At 33.9% G+C, this 19,803-nt stretch overlaps 1 protein-coding gene across 1 annotated transcript in view; it reads left to right on the top strand.

Moving 5' to 3' along the window:
* Nucleotides 1-19,803, top strand: part of CCDC150 (coiled-coil domain containing 150) — a 66,994-nt gene that overhangs the window by 35,786 nt on the left and 11,405 nt on the right. Inside the window, exons 14-25 of the mRNA XM_012726023.1 lie at nt 983-1,096; nt 6,162-6,245; nt 9,505-9,612; nt 12,993-13,121; nt 13,783-13,952; nt 15,475-15,568; nt 16,052-16,221; nt 16,889-17,015; nt 18,238-18,432; nt 18,766-18,834; nt 18,923-19,084; nt 19,539-19,625. Coding sequence (XP_012581477.1) covers nt 983-1,096; nt 6,162-6,245; nt 9,505-9,612; nt 12,993-13,121; nt 13,783-13,952; nt 15,475-15,568; nt 16,052-16,221; nt 16,889-17,015; nt 18,238-18,432; nt 18,766-18,834; nt 18,923-19,084; nt 19,539-19,625 — 1,509 coding nt within the window. The remainder of the gene's footprint in view (nt 1-982; nt 1,097-6,161; nt 6,246-9,504; nt 9,613-12,992; nt 13,122-13,782; nt 13,953-15,474; nt 15,569-16,051; nt 16,222-16,888; nt 17,016-18,237; nt 18,433-18,765; nt 18,835-18,922; nt 19,085-19,538; nt 19,626-19,803) is intronic.

The following is a 19,803-nucleotide window of genomic DNA, read 5'->3' as shown; positions in this document are numbered from 1 at the left end:
CGAACTCATGCTGAAGTGGGCTTTAGCTTCTTAGTGCTATGCTTTAACATGCTGCACCACCAGGGAGCGCCCTGATACTTACTTTTTAAGAAATGCTTCCAGTAGTTTGTTGCACACACATATATATGTAAATACAATTGATTTGACATTGTACACTTCCACCTTACTTTTCTCATTTATAGTAGTATCTCTTTTGTAGATTCTTGGGCTTTCTTATGTAGACAATCATGTCTATTCTGAGTAGAGACAAATTTTATTTTTCCCTTAGCAATCTGGTTTTAATTACATTTTCTTGCCTTATCATATCAACTATGCAATGTTGAACAGGAATGACAGCAGATATCCTTGTTCTTTTCCAATCATGGGGGAAATTATTCAGTCTTTCACCATTAAGATTGGTAGTTGCAGTTTTTTAATATATACACTTTATAGAGATGATTCTCTTTTGTTCCTAGTTTACTGAGTTTTTACTATAAATCAGTGTCAAATTTTGTGAAATGCTTTTTCTTCATCTACTGATGTGATCATAAGAGATTTTTTCTGTTTGTTGATGTGATTTATACGACTGACATTGTAAACTAGATGACCTTTCTACTACCAGGAAAAACTTCAGTTGGCTTGATTTGTTACCTTTTTATATATGATGCATTTATTTTGTTAATACTTTGTGAATGATTTCCATACCTAAATTCATCAGCTTGAATTGTTTAATGTTTACATAAATATCAAGTACCAAATAATTCTACTTCTAGCAAATGTGAACTATGAAATTTGAAACAACCCTCTTGCTGAAGGCAAGTAGAAAAGTTGAAACAAAACTAAAAGAAAAAAAGCTTAAAAGTCACAATAGAGGTATCAGACAGTAAATGTGATATAAATATAAAACAGGGAAACATTTGTACCTCTGTTTTGTCATTTTTGACATTTTTGAATTCAGGCATTTTTGAATTCAGCATAGACTTCTTTTCTCTTTGTTTCAAAGGTAGACATCAATATGTTAACCCACAACTTGCAGACTCTAGAGGAAAAGAATAAAAAACTGGAAGATCAAATGGCTTCTCTAGAACTTCAGCAAGTCACTTCTGACTACCATGGGGTGGGTATAAAAGGTCAGTCTAAAGTATGAATTAATGATAAATGAATAAAAAAATCAAAAGTCAGGAAATGGGTTTTCTTTAATTATCACAAATCCTGAATAACTGGCTATATATGAAATAAATTCCTGTAATATACAAATAATAAAGGACTATTCAAATAATGAGAAATGTATTAAATTAAAATTTAAGGTAGCTGTTTAACATTTGCCTACACAGGTGAACTATAATGTTGAGAAGTACAAATACTTCCAATTTTTAAAAATATTTCCTCTTCCATAAATTATGAAGAAGAACCTTGCAGATTTTCCTCTGACTTTCCTCTATTAGGGAATCAGTAAAATGTCTGACTTCTAAAAGATATTAGACAAGTTCAATGTTTTACAAGTAAATGTTAGAATTCTTAGAACATTCCCAAGGGAAGGTAATTTAAAGAGAGGATCATTCTTTTAAGTAGCTAATGGTGTAGCCTGCATGCTTTTTGAATAGTCAAGCAAGAAAGTTACAGCTTTTATAACATACAAATTATCTTTGTAAATTGCATAGAAGCCCCAAATGTAAGTTTATCTTAATCTGAGCAAAATTCTCTCAAAATCTGCCATAAGCGGCTTATTACCTCCCTATGAAAAATCACAAAGTAAATCTAAATCCTCCTGTATTTTTAGGATTTTAAGGTCACACTTTTAGGTTTGTTTTGACTGTGACTCTGGGTGTGATCCTTACCATCTCTATGCTTCAGTTTCTTAATCTGTAAAAATGGGACATATTATTATTAAGGGGGTGTTTGAAGATTAATACATACATGTACAGCATGTAGATGATAGATAACATTTATTGAATTCTTCCTATCTGAACTCTTTTAAAAACTTTTACTTTTCTATTGGAATGAGAAGGTGCATTAACTCTAACTCCTAATTCTCAGACCAACCTTCCCTCCCACAAGGCTAAAAAGTATCTATGCCCTTGCTTGTCCACCCATTTGACTTTGGTCTCTCTGGAAGACCACATCACAGTCTTGCTGACTTTTTCAGATCTGCACTGCTAGTAAACAGACCCCGGGCCTTGATTTTTAAGGCCAGTGACATGTCAATGTTGATTCTTGCCTGTTGACCATATACCTCTTAACAATTCCAAGTGATAACTTACCACACCTCAATTCTAGTTTGCAGTTCCATGCCTCCACATAGAATCTTCAGTGATCAAGCATTCCTGGAAATTTGTCAATTAGGCATATGAGTCTGAGGAATAATGTTGGTATTTCAGAATTTTTAAAAAAATCTTAGCAATATAATTAAACCTTTTCCATTTGGTGCAGGTAATGTTTTTTTGTACATTAAAGTTAAAATTTGAAATTCTCAATAATAGAAGTTACAACCTCCTCGTATAACCTTTGTTGTTTTTAGTTGTTGAGTTATACATGAGTTTTGTTAGAGCTGCTAGTCCACAAATTTGAACTTACACAATCCTGGCTTCAACACTTGGCCCCAGGCACTCTCAACATGGCAGTTCATTAGTTTATGGACTTCAGTACCAAGGAGATCACGCTTAAGTGTAGGGTTCTCACAGTTACTGTGTGGACCTTTATTTGAATAATTACTGCATCTACTGTAAATTGACCTGTTCATGCATCTTCCTTCTCTCTTCTAATGCTAGAATAGTTGATATAGCCTAGCACAGTGACAATTCATAATACGTATTAAAGAAACATTGAGTAGAACAGTCATGTTTTTCTTGCCAAGAGGAGAGGATTAAATATCATATTTTGCTCATAGTGCCCATTACAGGAATAATATACAATATCCATGTATAAAATTATTTTTCTCAGATTTAATAATTTTATATTTGTTTGCCATTTTAACTTTTAATGTGAAATTTAAGCTCTTTACTACAGCAGTCATGCAGAGAAGCATGGTGAAAAAAGATTCAAACATGGAGGTTACAAATCCTGATATCTAGTTATATGACTCTTATTCCCACTTAAAGAGTTTTTAGCATTTTAAATAGTAGAAATAAGCAGAAATAATAACTTTCTACATAATTAGAATGTTAATATGAAATGAAACAATGGATTAAATGTACTCCTTAAAACCATGATGACATTAGTCATTATACACCAATGCAGATGTCTAAGTTGGTTCCATCTGCTGGGGTGTAGTCATACTGTTGATAAATATCTAGAATAAATCCCGATTTCAAACTTGGTAAATAGCCTTACCAAGATGCCAATACCTTCTGTGTTTATATATTCTAATAGCTTTTGGTAACATTTAGATTATGTGAATTTTTTTTTAAGATTTATTTGTGCATACAGAACTGGGGTACAGGCCAGAGGCTCAGGGGCGGTGAGAGGCTCCACCAGAGAGAGTGGGGAACAAAACAAGCAGAACGATGGAGGACACCGCTAAGGGGAGCTGCGGGTGGGTTAGGAGAGGTCTGCCATACCATGTGGTCACCTCTGGGACAGGCGGGAATCGAACTCATGCGGAAGCGGCTTTAGATTCTCAGTGCTGTGCTTTAACCCGCTGCGCCACCAGGGAGGGCCCAGATTATGTGAAATTTTAAATAATTTTAGAAATCATGTGCTTTACTACTGACTCTTTGCAGCTTACCTTCCATATCTTAGATATTCCTGATTGTTACTTGCTTTTCCAAGGAGCAATGGCTCTGTGTTTTGGTTAAAATGTTTAACCTTTAGCATTTTTCTTTATATGCTGTTTTTCAGGTAATTCTCCAATTTGTTTTGCTCCCATATTAATATTTGTAGTATAATACCAAGATTTTTTAAGCAAAAGTTAATCTCAGTTCTGCTTTACACAATTCCAAATCTGATGATAATCACTCAAATGGTCTCTAAGTTTCTTGTCCATTGAGTCTTTAAGTATAGAGTCTGTTTAAGTAACCTGACAACTGTGATATACATTATTATCTTATCTACCTAACATTTGGAAAAACTGCTTTTTTCATAACTTTGTTTAAATGACTTGTGTCAAATACCACATTTTTATTTTTCTTGGATAGTCTTCAGTTACCATCACATTAATATTCTTTCAGTTACCATCACATTAATATTCTCTTTGGTAGCAAAAAGGGAAAATATTATTAAGGTATATATAAAATATTACTAGAATCTCTTTACACCTTTGCCTAAAACATAATTTTGAGGAAAGAAGATACCTTTACTTTAAAATTCCTGAGTACTATTTAAGAGACCATAAAATCGAAGTTATTCACCAAAAACCTTTCCACCTTCCAAGAAGGCAAAGTTATTTTTGGCTGTTTAGTATTTACTTGTGTTTAGTATAAACTGCAATTTACTGTAGTTCTAGTATATTGTAACTTAAACCTAGCTCTTTGTGTTTTATATACTATATCTACACTTTAGAACACATTGAGGCAATAATTTATAGAACTTGAAACTGAATTTTAAATAGCTCACTTTTTTTTGTTATGGTTTAGCTGTTTTTGTAGCATTATTGGCCTTTCTTGTAGCTTATTTTTTGCAAAGACTTGTCAAAATACAATTCCAAACTACAGTCTAGAATTGTTGAATGACTTTACATCACAGTTTCCAAAATAGAAAAATTGGTAAGGAGGATTATGTGTGTTTTTATTAATCTTCTATTTATTGATAGCAACAACATTTCACTAAGGTTATTTCTGAAAACATTAAAAATTATTTTTCTTTGCTTTAATAGCAACACATAATGATTTAAAAACACCCACCCACTGATACCTATAGTGAAAGTGTATAATTTTAGGGTGTATGGTATACAAGGACTAATCACTCTATGGCTTTTTCATATGATTTTATTAGCCTGTAATGTCTAAAATGGTCTCTTCTACTCAAGGCAACAACCAAGGAAAAAACAATTCTCCAAACTAGTGTGCCCTTTTATACAGTACATGCTATTGTGAAAATATTTTTGAAAAGAGGATAAAAAAGTTACACATTATTTTATAATAATGTAGTTTGAAATGTCCTTTTGCTTTTATTTGGAAACAAGTGTGTGGATTCACAATACTCACAAAAAGTGCTACCCAAGTAATGACTATACAATGGCTAAAATGGTGATGAGAAATATTTCGTGTAAATTAATACTCCTGTAAGTATGGTTTCTTCTTTATCAGCCTGCACCAAGTTTAACACGCAAGTCTGAATTCTTTGGGCTGAAAGGCCTAAAAGTTCTGCTGTTTTTGTTATTTGTAAATTAAGCAAATGTAAGCAGAATAGTGAATTATTTCAATATAGGATACCAACATGAGATTTTAGAACTCAAGATTTACTGCTAATGATCTGCATTGCAGCTGGTTTGTGTGAGTGATTAAGGACTTCTGTTCTTAATCACATTTGCTATGTATGTATATGTTATCCTGAAAGATGATTTATAAATGATTTTGACATATGGGGAATAGTAATATTCTATACTAAGATATAATACTAAATTTGATTATGGTGGATGAAGATTTCCATATTTAATTACTAAAATATTGTTCCTGAAATACCAATAAGGTCCAAAACCTAATTAAATTATAGCTTGTATGTATTTCTTATGACAGTTTGAATAAAAAGAGTGGAGGAAAAAACATTATTAATAGCTGTTGCAGTGATGAAAATATATATTTTCATGTAACATGAAGCCTTTGATAATGTCCTAGATAATACTGTGTTTAGTGATTCATGATGAGTCTCAGAAATACATTTAAGATTTTTTATGCTGACTGTTTAGTATGGTAACACAAGTGTCTCCTAATGAACAAGTGGTGTGATCATCTGCATTTTTCTTAAACTATTAATACAACTACCCCACATTTGGGCTGGATTGCAACTATAAATGAATTACTGATATAATAAAAGTAGAACAAAGAAGAGCAAACTGAGATCCTTAAGGCACATATTTATTAGCAGTTTTTATTACTTACACAATGGTCACCTCTCTAGGAAAATGTAAAGAGGTGCCAGAAACCAATATTTTACTATAGAATGGCAAGGGTATATATTTGTTTATAAAGAATTTGATTATTTCATACTATGTCTAGAGGCACCAATAATGGTATTTGTTTTGTCAGCTTGCCCAACAACAGGTTGATAAAGTCTTAGGGAAAATCACTGAAAGTAAAAATAAGCTGGCCTATGAAAAGGGACAACTCCAGGTAAGATATTTTTTTTTTTTACTCATTTATAATGCCATATGTCAAGCTAAGTCTCTCTGATTTTGAGAAAACAGCCTGGCCATTTACAGATTATGTAGTTTGAACAAGCCTTTGAATCTCTTTAAGTTTGTTGCCTTGTTTAAAATCCAGGTGATTTCTATTCACATATGCTAAAAGCTAAAATTGTGAAGTTACAGCCCAATTAAAGCTTTATTACAATTATTTTGTGTATTTCACTGAGAATATAGAAGGCTTATGCTCTTTTTTCTTGCTGAATTTTTTTTTAAAGATTTATTTGTACATACAGAACTGGGGTACAGGCCAGAGGCTCAGGGGTGGCGAGACTTTTCACCAGAGACAGCGCGGGGAGCAGAACAGGCAGATCCACGAAGTACACTGCTGAGGGGAGCAGCGGGAAGGTCAGGAGAGGTCTGCCGCGCCATGTGGTCACCTCCGGGGCAGGTGGGAATCGAACTCATGCTGAAGTGGCTTTAGCTTCTCAGTGCAGTGCTTGAACCCGCCGCGCCACCCGGGAGGACCTCTTGCTGAATTTTTATGAGTCTTAAAAAGAAATAATCTTGGAAATTGGGACTCTGAGGCAATAGGACAGACTTGAGTGAATAGGGTTTTGTCCCTATAGTACCCCACAGAATAGGAGATTTACCGTTGAATTGGCTAGCCCTCCCAACTCAGTAGAAACACTGACATCTAAATTAGTAGTTCTTGGTTAAACAGAATCACCAGGGGAAATTTGAAAACTTATGCTGAGAAATGTATGAGTTCTGCCATTTACATTAAAATGAATCATTAAAAAACTAATGTTAGAATGTGAATGATAGTTGCATACACATTCACAATTCAATTCTTGTTTTTTTCCCTATATTAAAAAAAAATTGCAGAGAGAGAGTAGATAGTTACATGTGTTAATGTAGACAAATAGCTATAATACTATATACTGCAATACTATATACTGTTTAGGACTATATTGACAGTATAACTATGTAAAGGAGTGGGAATGACAAACATCAAAATCATCATTTGATTAGGATAGTATAAACAAGTTTCTTTGTTGTAGAGGATTTCAACTGTATTGGTAATGTTTTTGCTTTTTTAATTGAAATAGGATAGATGAGCTATTACTATATCTGAAAGATTTCTGATAATTTTGTTGATCTTTAAACTCATCATTTGAGTGCTTTACACTCACTCCAGTCTACCAATGGCACTATCACATTTATTCCAATTGGCTTTGATATTGTATTAGATATTTAGCCCTTTAAGTAAGTAACCACATTTGTGACTTTAGAGATTATGTAAAGATTTTATTTTGCTGCCTTTGATTTACTAAGCCTTCTGTTAAACTATAACACATATACAGAAAGTGCATAGCCCAATGAATTTTCACAGAACAAAGCTGCCTACTATGTGATCAGCACTCAGAACCACTACAAAGCATTTTCTAGCCTATCTCCTACAAGGGTAATTACCATCCTGACATTTAGCACCCCAGATTTTTACCTGTATTTGAGCTTCATATAATAATGAAATAGATATTTTTGTGTGTCTTGTTTCTTTCATTCAGCTTTATAATTGAGATTCATGTTGTTCATCATTATAGTTCTTTGGTTTGAACCTCTTTACTAGTATTCCATTCTGTGAGTAATGGGTAAGGATTTAAAAAAAGATATGTTACACTGAAATAACCTGTTTCTAGAATGTTTTTTTAATTAAAATGCATAAATTTGACAATTCAGATTGTTTTAAATCTGAGGTTCAATGTAATGGAGATAAAATGTGTCCTGCTTTATTTTAAATTTGCCATATGAATTGAAAAAATCTTACAATTAAAACACTTTTATAGTGTTACATATTTTAGTCCTATATGTAAATATGCATGTACACATTTATATTAAGATCACTTGAAACAAATGAAAATATGACCTAAAATCATTGGTAATTCAGAGACTGGGTACTGATAACTATGGAAGCTGTTTGCAGGTTAATGATCAAAGCAGCAGATGTCTGAGGGGCATCAGGATTTTTGTTTTTCTCATTTTGAATTTCCTGAATTAGAAATTATACTCAATAAGAAACTACTTGTAAAAATGAAAGTGCTTTATAGAACATGCCATCTCACAAATTTCAGGGCATTTATTAAGTAACCAGAAGCTGAAGATAAATTAACTAAAAAATAGTGTGAAAGGTTATTCTCTGTTCTACTGGATGCAAAGCAAATTTCAATTCTTCAGAGTTTTAAATCAGTCCATTTTTTGTGGGTTTTGTAGGTTAGCAGCAGTTTGTTAAAATGAGAATAGTTGTATCAATACCTCACTTTAGAGGCAGCCATTTTTATTGGGGGCTTTAAATTGGGGGGGGGGTGAGGAGGAACCACAGCACATCTTTTGTACTATGGAGCAGAAAAGAACAAAAGATGAGTATGAACAAACTAATGGAATAAGAGATATTCCTGAGACAAAATTCATTTAGCCTTTCCGAATTCACACACAAATCTGAAGTTCCTGAAAATGTCCAGTAGCTATATCCAGAAGAGAATGCCCTCCAAGTATGTCTCAAGAGAAGATAACAGAGAGAAAAGTTGATTTTGAATGAAATTTTTCCTGGCTCAAGGGTAGACTAATGTATGTTGTTAATTTTTGTGAATGTCTTGAGATTAAGAGGAAGAAAATGTGGAAAACTTTGGAGATTTGTGAGTATATTTTAATGATTTTTATCCTCCCAGATAATTTTCTTTCAAGAGAAAAATGTGAGTAGGCACCTTAACAAGTTAGTTTTAAATTATAATTCACATAGCGCTACATTTAAGTTTTGTAATTCTATTAATAAAACAAGACTAAGTTTGCTTCTTACATATTGACAATTCTAATTAATTATATATATATATATATATTTATATATACACACACACACACTCAAAAAAGTTTATGAAGGGTAGGTATCTTAATCCCCTTAAAATCAAAATATTTAATTCACAGAATGTCAGTTGTATTCATGAGACATGCCCATTTGGAGTTTCCATAAGCAATAGAAACCAAATTAGTTGTCTCAGTATATGTAAGTGGTCATTGCCTACTTTCACATTTGAGTTGAAATAGCATTCTTTGCATGATTAGAAAAACTTGGGATTGCTCTATACAAGTTTTAATGATTTTGATATTTTTGTAAAATATGTATTTTTTTCTTTTGAAGTATATATAAATGTATCTCATTAATAGTGCTTTATTTTTCTCTTTTCCCCTAGATAAAAGTGAAACAGCTAGAAGAACAACTACACTCTTTCACAGAAACCAGTTCACAGAATGATCATCTACGCAAGTTAAATAAGACTCTAGAAAGCCAATATGCTCAGGTGAGATTAATAGCTATGAAACAGATTTGAAACTGATGCCTTCTATACAGTCCCAAAAAGAGGTATATTCTGTCATTTGACTTGATTCAAATTATTTTTAAACCCTATTATGCACAGGATTCTGCTAAACCGTACAGGAATTCATAAAGATTCTTGAAGCAGAATTGGGACATTCAACCTATTTATACTCTACTTGGAGACTTAGGAATGTACTCAAATAGGATAAAAAAGTTATACCTTTCACAAACAAAATAGATGATATTGTGAGCATTCACAGAAGTATAATGATTGGGGACATTATGGATTGCTTATACAGTGGAAGTGGTTTTTAAATTGTGCCTCAAAACTTAAGACAGATGAGGACTTATTGGTGGCACAGGGAGTAAAGTCTCAGCACTGTCAAACTATTGCCAGCCAATGCCATGACAGCAGTTTCATACCCTGGGCCAGGGAGCTAACCCACATGGTGCAGCATACCTCTCCTGTCTTGCTCACTGCTCCCCTCAGCTGTATACATCAGTAGGTGTTCCTGTTCTCTCCTGACTCTGTCTTTGGTGAATCTTCTCATACCCAGTTCTTGTATGCATAAATAAAGAAAAATAAAATTTAAAAAAACTTTAGAAAGATGTAAATCCACAACTGACAGCGCATTTAAGAAGGTATTAGTAGTGATGAAGGTGCTTACCTGTCAACATGTTACTATTGAAGCCAAGACCCTTTTGTAGTTACATAGGCATTTTGACAAATGAGTAAAGTTAAACCAATAAAATAATCTAAGGGGGAAAATAATCCAGTAGTATGTTACCCAAAGAAAATGATTCTGTGATTTAACTTCTTCAACTATCAATTTAACATGTGTAACTTTAGTATCTGCAATATTTGTGTATGTATTCCCTAGTAACCAAGGAACTGGAATGTGTTTTCAGGTGGATTACTGTTTGGGTTCTAAGCACCTAACTATACTGATGAGTGATGAGGTCACAAAGTTGGTAAACAGAGGCTTCTTTACATATGCCCTCCTACAGGGAGTTTGGATTAAGGTCCATTTTCATTCATTAGGACATACTTTATTCTGAAAGCAAAGGAACACATTTTCAAATATAGTTTCCATTGTGGCTTCATTTAGAACATTGTGTTGTTTCTTCTAGGAAGGGGGCACTCATTGAAAAATAACTCTAGGTTTAGTTGATTTTACTTTTTAATTGGTGATGCCGCCAAGAAAAAGGAAATCTCCTGAGAGGCCTGCATCTTCAAAATTCCTTGAAAGCTGGAGGTCCCATGTAAACAATGTAAAGGATAGAACTTCATCGGTTGATTTGCCCAGTGTTATTCCAAACTCTACACGACGTGTGACCTTTGCACCTACTTTGCCTTCTATGAAATCTTCTCAGGAGTTAGGAGACTCTAGAATATCTCTAAAGACTCTCTTGAATGCTATTAAAACAATGGAGGGAAGACTAGAAGGTAAAATAGACATTCTGGCCTCGAGACCATTAATAAATGATCCACCAAGTGTTCTTAAACGGGATTCGGTAAGTAAGACCACAAATAAAATTTTAAGGAAATTTGATTTATACAATGAAGAAAATGTAATAATTTAGAAAACATCATGTTTGTATGTGGGTAACAAGGAAAGGTGTTCTTCACAAATAGGAAAAACTGTTGTGTACACTGAAATTATTTTTCTTGCTATCAAATTTTTGTTTTGAATATATCAATTGACAATAGAAATTATTTAAATCTGATTTTGATTTGATAAACCTCTAGTTTAAATTCAAAAATTCTACCTTGACTGGTAAAATGTTTGGATAAAGCCTGATTTTAAAGTAGATGTACATTATTAGAAACCTGAACGAAAACTTAGAAAATCCATCTTCCAACTTTGCTTGCTATTCAAAAGTAGATTGTCTTCTAGAGTATACTGTTCTTTAAAAACTTTGTCAAGTTGTTAGTAGCTTTTCATATATGTGTGTGTGTATATATAAGCACTGAAATATTTTAAAACACTGTGTACTTTTCTAGAAAAGAATCCGGTAGTTTTTCAGAAATATAATTTGGCCTCCTCTGTACTATTCTTAGATACTTAGAGAAATTTCAATTATCATTTTTTTTTAAGATTTTATTTTTGTGTAGATCTGAGGTGGGGAAGGAATGAATTCACCAGAGACAGAGTGAGGAGCAGAACAGACCAATCTACTGAAATACACTGACTAGGGGAGCAGCAGGCAAGATAGGTCTGCTGTTCCCATGTGGGTCATCTCCCTGGCCAAGGATAGAACTTAGGCTGTTCTGCTATTAGGAGTGTAAAGTGGTACAATTTCACCCCATCATTTTACTTTTAGGACTTTTCCTACAGATATACTAGCTTGTATATATGATATTTAAGAGATTGGCTTAACAATTGTTATTTGAAATTGATAGTTTTATTCAGACATATTTTCAAGCATTATTAGAAATTAAAACAATCAAGGTTCAGAAAACCCATAATTTATTAGTTTGTATGCAAAAGGGGTCGAGGGATAAAGAAGACACTGTCCCCATATCAATTGGGACCTAACAATATTATGTACAATAAGATAATTTGAAAATAAATACATTTATGCAACTATTTCACATAACTCTTTTATAGTATACTTGTAACAGGCACGGTAAGATATTAACAGTACTCATATGTATGCAAAAGGAAAAACTGCATATTTAGAGTTCATTACTATCTGACTTCAAGCATCCTTTGGGGTTTTTGAACCTATCCTTTGCAAATAAGGGGGATTACTGTATGCATATGTATTAATATGACTAGAATATCTCTAAAATGAATCAATGTGCTGACTAAGTGACTTGGAGCTGTTTCATTTTTCCATTGTACTTTAAAAATATGAATGTGCTACCTATTCAAAATTTATGAACATTTCATTTTCAACAAGAGAAAATAGAAAAAGGATGCTCTTTTAAACAAGTAATGCTGGAACAAACAAAACCCTTTGCTCCATGCCATATACCATGTTAATTCAAAATGGCTATATAACTTCAAGAATAAATGTGATCTTAGATTATGCAAAGATTTCTTAGACTTGATCCAATTTGATACATTAACAGTTTATGCTCTTCAGAGACATAGAGAAGATTTTTATCACAAGTATTTTCTCCCAGACTGTAGCTTATCTCCAGAATCTTATTAAAAACTCTCAAATCCCTTAGAGGAAGGCAACCAAATATAAAAGGAATGGCAAAAGTATTCTTATAAAATAATAAAGCCAGATTTTATTTTATTTCTAATACTGAATCAGCATACTTAAACATTTTAAGTTTGATTTTACTTTCTTGTTCTAATTGTTGATTTACTGTGCCTTGGAAAAGTCACTTATCTCTTTTTTCCTAAGGTGAAATCTATTCTTGAAAAGAATGAAGAGGAGCTCTCACAAACAGTGAAGTGTCGTGATGCAGCACTGAAAGAAAGCCAAAAGTTGAAAGGGGACCTGGAGGCTTTGGAGGACAGGGAGAACAAGAAGGCAAGGAATCAATACTTTCTCAAAGTCTGTCACTGAGAAGAGGTGCTTATGAAACCTTTCAGGAGGCATATTCCTGCATTTCCCTTACTCTCACTTGGAAAGACTGAAGATTGGTCACAGGAAGGTTTCCCTCCCTAAAGATAATCTCCCAATTTTTTTTTAGCTTGCTGTCTTAATCAAATCTTAATCCTTTTCTTTTGAAGCACTTAGTGCTTTTTACTTAACAGTATGTATGCTTAGTGGGAACAAATAACATATTCCAACTTCTTGATAAATGGGTGCTAAAACCTCCTGAAGAGGACCGGGAGTTATATCAGTCTTTAGGAGCTTATACATTCTCATATTGACTATTTATTAAGATAAATTCTGATTAATTTCAGGTTATGTTCCCCTTTTCTGTTCCCATCATAATTGGACCAGACCAGAGGGGGTCAGTTTAAAACCAACTCTAGGCCCAAGAAATTATTGATTCCAAATCTCCACTTAATACACATGCTGTGGCATGGTTGGGAAGCACTTCTAGGGTCTAGTTTTCATTTTTTTTTTGAAACCACAGTAATTTAAGAAACAAAATATACTTTATTTCTTTGAGCATACTATGACCTGGCTTCCGTACTCTAGAATGGATTCAATATTTTTGTCTTGTCTCATTTGCTACTAGGTGGGAAATTTTCAGCGTCAATTGGCAGAAGCCAAAGAAGATAACTGCAAAGTTACAATCATGTTGGAGAATGTGCTGGCTTCTCACAGTAAAATGCAAGGTGCCTTAGAAAAAGTGCAAATAGAGCTTGGGCGGAGAGATTCAGAGATTGCAGGCCTCAAGAAAGAAAGGTACCTCAGATTACTTGTATTTTTCTGCTACATTGTAGTAGGTAGCAGTGTGCAGAAAGGAAAAGATGTCAGTTTGTTGCTTCATTTGTGAAAAACTAGAAAATGGTGTTTAAAGAACTAGCAAGTTATGGGAAATTCCTACATATTGTAGTGATGTGAAGATGTATGCATTCTAGAAATTATATATTTATCCTGGCTGTTTTCTACACCACTTAAACCTACCATTGGGTCTACAGACTAGTAAAGTTATCATTTTAGGTTAATAAACAAATGGTTTGAATTTAAGACCTCTAAAACACTGTATATATTGGTGCCATCTTGTTTCTGTGTTATGGGAGAACAAGTTAGTTCCATTTTTTTATACATTATCCCAGAAGTTTGAAATGGTATTAAAAATACTGCTCACCACAATAAAGTTCTGGACACCTATTGTATTTAGAAGTTAAAAATTTCAACAGCAAGCTGGTCCATATAGAGGTAACATAAATTTTTTATATAAAAGAATTCTATAATCTTAGAACATTTGATGAATTTGTCAGTGATTTATTGTGATTATAGAAATGGAAATACTACTTACTGAAGAATTACAATGAGAAAGTATTTGATTACAAGAGCTAGGATTTAAACCCTTCTATTACAAGTCATACCTGAGGTGTGAATTCAAAGCCTAATTTTAACTACCAAACTCCCTCATTTAGCATAGCTTTAACATTTCCCAGAATATCAACTATAATAATTAACTGGTAGTTTGAGCTCTTGTTGCATTGGTATGACATGTGTTACTTTCCTGTTTACCTGCTACTAATCAGAAATGTATTTGTACTGCTATTATAAATAACATTGTGCTTGCAACCTTTGTATCAAAATCTGCCCCTACTTTGGACCATGACCTTATTGCCAATATTTTTTAAAAATGGGGAGTACAGAAAACTGGCAAGTAGCTGTTGCCAGTGTACTTTTGAGTTCATATAGAATGAACAGAATCTGTTGGTTGAAGACATACAAAAGTATTAAAATGCAGCATAGTCTAAAAGAGCATTTGAAAGTAGAGCTCATGGTGTTAGATGTTAGCAAAAAAAAAAAAAAAGTGAGGCTGTCTCAGAGAATCTAGTTTATTACTAAAGTTAGGTTTTGTGGGAATCTATATGTCCCATATTAACCTCTCCAGTAATGTGATCAGATCTGCAATCACAATTTTCAAAAACAGAATTGTATACATATACAGTTTAATTTCCAAATATGCTTATTCACGTTTATCTCACTGATAAATATTATAGAAAGATGGATGCAAAATAGTTAAGACTTCTTTACAAACCCATAGTCAGTCATTAATTTTTTTTGCTGGGACAGATTTTTAATCCTAATCTAAGACTACTCATTCTTAGCAGATAACTCTCAGATATTCTGAGCATCCACATAGGTTATTTGAACTACTTGGAAGAAAAGTACACTAACTCCCAATGCTATGTTTCTAAAGGATTCTTTTCTGTAGTCATTCTTTCTATGTGCTTGCCATTTTTAGGGCTCTGAATCAACAGAGGGTGCAGAAACTAGAAGCAGAAGTGGACCAGTGGCAGGCCAGAATGCTTGTTGTGGATGCCCAGCACAGTAGTGAGGTAGAAGCCAGTTTTATAGATGAGAATGTTGATATTGGTTTCAAAACAATCTTAAGTTTCCTTTTCATTCAAGTGTGAGTTTCAGACATTGGACCTAGTAATCACTTATTGGCAAACCAGGAGCACAATTATATGGTCTACATTCCTCTCATAATGCAAATGATCACTAGAATCAGCCCATTATTAATAAGGATATATATGTACTTGGAAGCAAACCCTTGTGACATGGGTATTTCATAAATACGGTTTTTCTTCTAGAAAAGTGTATAACAGTTATCCTTACCTTAAGGCACAACATCAGAAGGTTATAGGATCTAACTATTTAAAAGTTTTTTTGGCTCTATTTTCCTAAGTTCTCAAATACTTCAGGAATCTTAGGACCTGGTTCCCACTAATAATTGTTTTTAACACTGGTGTTAGGAGTGAATATGCAGTGTCATCTATTTCATCTGTTATAGTGGAATTAAAAACACTTTCTTTCAGATGGAGCCTCTACAAAATGCTCTTGATGTGGCTAGAGAAGACAATAGGAAATTGGCTATGAGTCTAGAGCAAGCTCTCCAGACAAATCATCATCTGCAAACAAAACTTGATCATATTCAAGAGAAACTGGAAAGCAAAGAAGTTGAGCGACAAAATTTAGAAACCTTCAAGTAAGAGCAACATAAGCATATTGAATTTAGAAAAGCTGGCTTGCTCATCTAAACCAGGTAACCCTGGTTCTCTCACTTTGAGCTAGTACTCCCAGCAGAAGCATGTTAAGAACCATGCATAGCTGAGCAACAGCAGATTCTAGGTGACCCAGGTATGCTCATTTGGATGGACTGTGTAGCTCTTCCTTCACCCAGTGTCAAACCAATTTTTAAAGAATATTGATTGTCAAGGCTTTTTTACCAACAGCTTATGTTTCCTTTTTCAATCAGAGTTTAAGCTGATTAAGTTCAGGAGAAGCCAGTAAGGTTTTATCTAAAACTGTATATGTGCAAATTTGATTTAGATAGTAACATGAAAATTTATGCACATTGGTCTTTATTCCTTTCAGAAATTATTACTATAGGAGAAAGTAGCTTGAAGCAAGGAAGGCATGTTTTTCATTTCTGTATATTCTTACCAAAGCTTTGCTAAAACAATAGAATGTGTTCTCTTTTGGTTGCATCTCTTTACATTAAGTAACTGGTTTTTTAGAATCAGGTAAATACATTTTTTACCTTCCATGAAGTTCTCCCTTGTAACAGATCTGTTTCTAGTTTATAAATTGCACAATGCTCTCCATATCTTTCTTACCTCCAAAGGTGATTTATTGTGTCTTCTTCAAAACAGAGAACGGATGGCCGAGGAATCCAAAATAGAGGCAGAATTGCATGCTGAACGCATAGAAAGTCTAAAAAAACAGTTTCAAACGGAAAGAGAAACTGTGAAGAAAGCAGCGCAAAGGGAAATGGCTGAGGTAAGGAGTCAAGGGCCAAAAAAAAATCTAGGAGAATGTCTTTTAAGAGAGTGTAGCCAGCTAATACATTGCAGAGAACTAGCATAGCTCTTTGGTTATTCTAATCCCCCTTTGACAAGCAAAATAGATACAACTGAGCCATCTCTGCACTATTTGTAAATTTGACACATAATTACCTGGTCAATAAAGGAATGCCTTGATTAGTGCACACCCACTGGAGAAATAAGGAGATTACCACCTGATTAACAGATATCAAATCATCTGTCCCATTAGTTCAATTAACACATGAAATAGATTTACAAAATAGGGAACACTGAGAATCTTCCTTGGATAGCTAGAAGGTCTTTGAGCTTCCCTTCTATTACCCAAGCAGCCTAAAAGAAAATACAGAATTAAGATCAGCAGAATGGGACATTTTATGTAAAAGAATTAACAAAGCTTAGTTACAAAAATGAGCAAGACATGAGCAAATGAAAAGAATTTTCCTCTATCATGGCAAATGACCTTGACTACCAGATGTAATCATATAAGGTAAAAGTGGATCATTGTAGGTGTTGGAGGGGGCTATACTATAAGCATATTTTTAGGAAGATTAATTTGACAGCAGTGGAGAATAGCAAGGAAGAACAGGATTAGAACACTGTTAGGTAATTAGATGATTAGGACCAAGCAAGGAATTGTTGAAAATAGAGAAGATCATTTTAGATAAATAAGTATAAAGTATAAATGTTATATCAGGAATTAAAATAACCCCAGGATTTTTAAGGGGTACATGGTCTTATTTTGTCATTATTTTTGTAGTATGTTGTAAATTGAAAAGCAGTATGTAATAAATATCTCAATAGGAAGTTTAACAATGGTATGGGCTTGAGGGTAGGGAATGTTGTTTAAGAGTTTTCTGCCTCTACTAGCAATGTGTGCCAATAACTTCTGAGTCTAAATTTCTTCAGCCACAAAGTAGAAATCAAATAAGTTAGTTGAGTAGTAATAAAGGAGTAACACTGACAGGAAAGTAGAGAAAGGATATAAGAAATTTTGACTTCACCTTCCACTCATGTACCTCTTCATATGACTGTGGAACAACAGTCACATTAAGAATATAATCTCACTTTACCCCCTTCTAAAAAGAAAGGCCCAACAAGAATAAGTGGGGGGCGAAATTAAACATAAGCCCCTCTCACTGAATGGAAAGTTAAAGTGCCATTTTTGTTGCATTCCATAGCTGAAGAAAGCCCTTGATGAAGCCAACTTCCGGTCAGTGGAGGTATCACGGACCAACCGAGAACTGCGGCAAAAACTTACAGAGCTGGAGAAGACAGTGGACAGTAACAAAGAGAAAATAAAAAATCAAAAGGCTCAGATTAAGCTTCACTTGTCAGCCAAGGCAAATAATGTGCAGAATGTAGAGAGAATGAAGGTTGTATTAAAAAAAAAAAAAAAACCCTAAGATCTCCCCTTACTATCTGATAAGAATGCAGGCAGGGGCCAGGGAAGATGGTTTCAGAGCACCACTTGGATATATATGCTCTGGGAACTACAGCTATAACTAGGAAGTACACAGTTTGGCTTGGGGGAGCAAAGCCAGTGGTGTAAATGTTTTGAAATTTGCATTCTCAGGATTAGTGGGCCAGATGGGAAGGAGAACCAAGCAGGACTGATAACTATGTTCTTGTATGGGATTCTTTTAGTTATTCCTTAGGCAAAAAGAAGCAAGTGAGTTTTTCTATTGATCATCTTATTTTATTTTCAGCAAATAGAAACAGAATTGAGACAAATGGAGCTAATTAAGGATCAATATCAGAAAAAAAACTATGAACAGGTAGATGATTTCCACAAACTCTTTACCAATCTCATTAAATCCTACTTGGTCAGATCCACCAACTGTCTACCTCTTTGTATCCTTCCAGTCATTGAGTATTCAGAAATTTGTATCTGAAATGACTAACCTGCAGAAGGAGATGCAGCTATTGGCTAAGAGCCAATATGATACCTCAGCACGGAATAAACAGCAAGAATTGCGACTAGAGACAGAGCGGAAAATAAGACAGGAACTAGAGACTCGGTGCCAGGTAAAAGATTTAAGATTCTTCTCACTCTCAAAAGATTATCAGCACATAACATGCCAAAACCCAGCACTATAGCACCTAAATTTTATACATTCTCTGGGGAAAAATGTGTAAGTTGTTCATCTTAGTCCTTAAAACCACAGTCTCTAGGAAGATGCTTATAGATTTGAATAACATATTCTGTTACCAACTTATAAAAATGATACTAACAGAAAACCTAACATCATATCACTGAAAAGGGACTTCAAGGTATCGAACTCTGAACAGAGTGCCAGCTTTAAAAAGCATCCCTCTGACTTTGGAAAGAGATGTTAAATTACTTTTTCTCATAAAAATTGCAAATGTTATCTTGTCTTTTTGGTAGTTCCTAAAGGTGTGAAGTATCCCATCATTACTGTCAAATTTGGTTTCCCATTCATTACACTAACTTTTTGTAGAATTATTTGTGATTTTTTAGGAATTAGAAGAAACTATCAGACACTTGAGGAAATGTAAAGAGGCAACAGAGAATAAACTGAAAGAAGCCAGTGCAGAATCAGAACAGGTAAGCCAGACCCATGGATATAAATAAAGGCTTAGATCATTTCCTCAAATATTGCACAAAGTTAGTAACTTAACAAATTGTTAAAGGCAGGAAAGGCTGAGAGACACAATCCTGCCCCCTTTGCACAACAACCTAAATTGTAAAGGAACTTAAAACCTGGAGTTTCTCCCTGAGAAAA

The sequence above is a fragment of the Condylura cristata genome, unplaced genomic scaffold (genome assembly GCF_000260355.1).
Source record: "Condylura cristata isolate star-nosed mole 26May11 unplaced genomic scaffold, ConCri1.0 scaffold00002, whole genome shotgun sequence".
Taxonomy (NCBI): Eukaryota; Metazoa; Chordata; class Mammalia; order Eulipotyphla; family Talpidae; genus Condylura; species Condylura cristata.
Note: the sequence above shows the minus strand (reverse complement) of the source record. Positions and strands in the feature narration are given on the sequence as shown.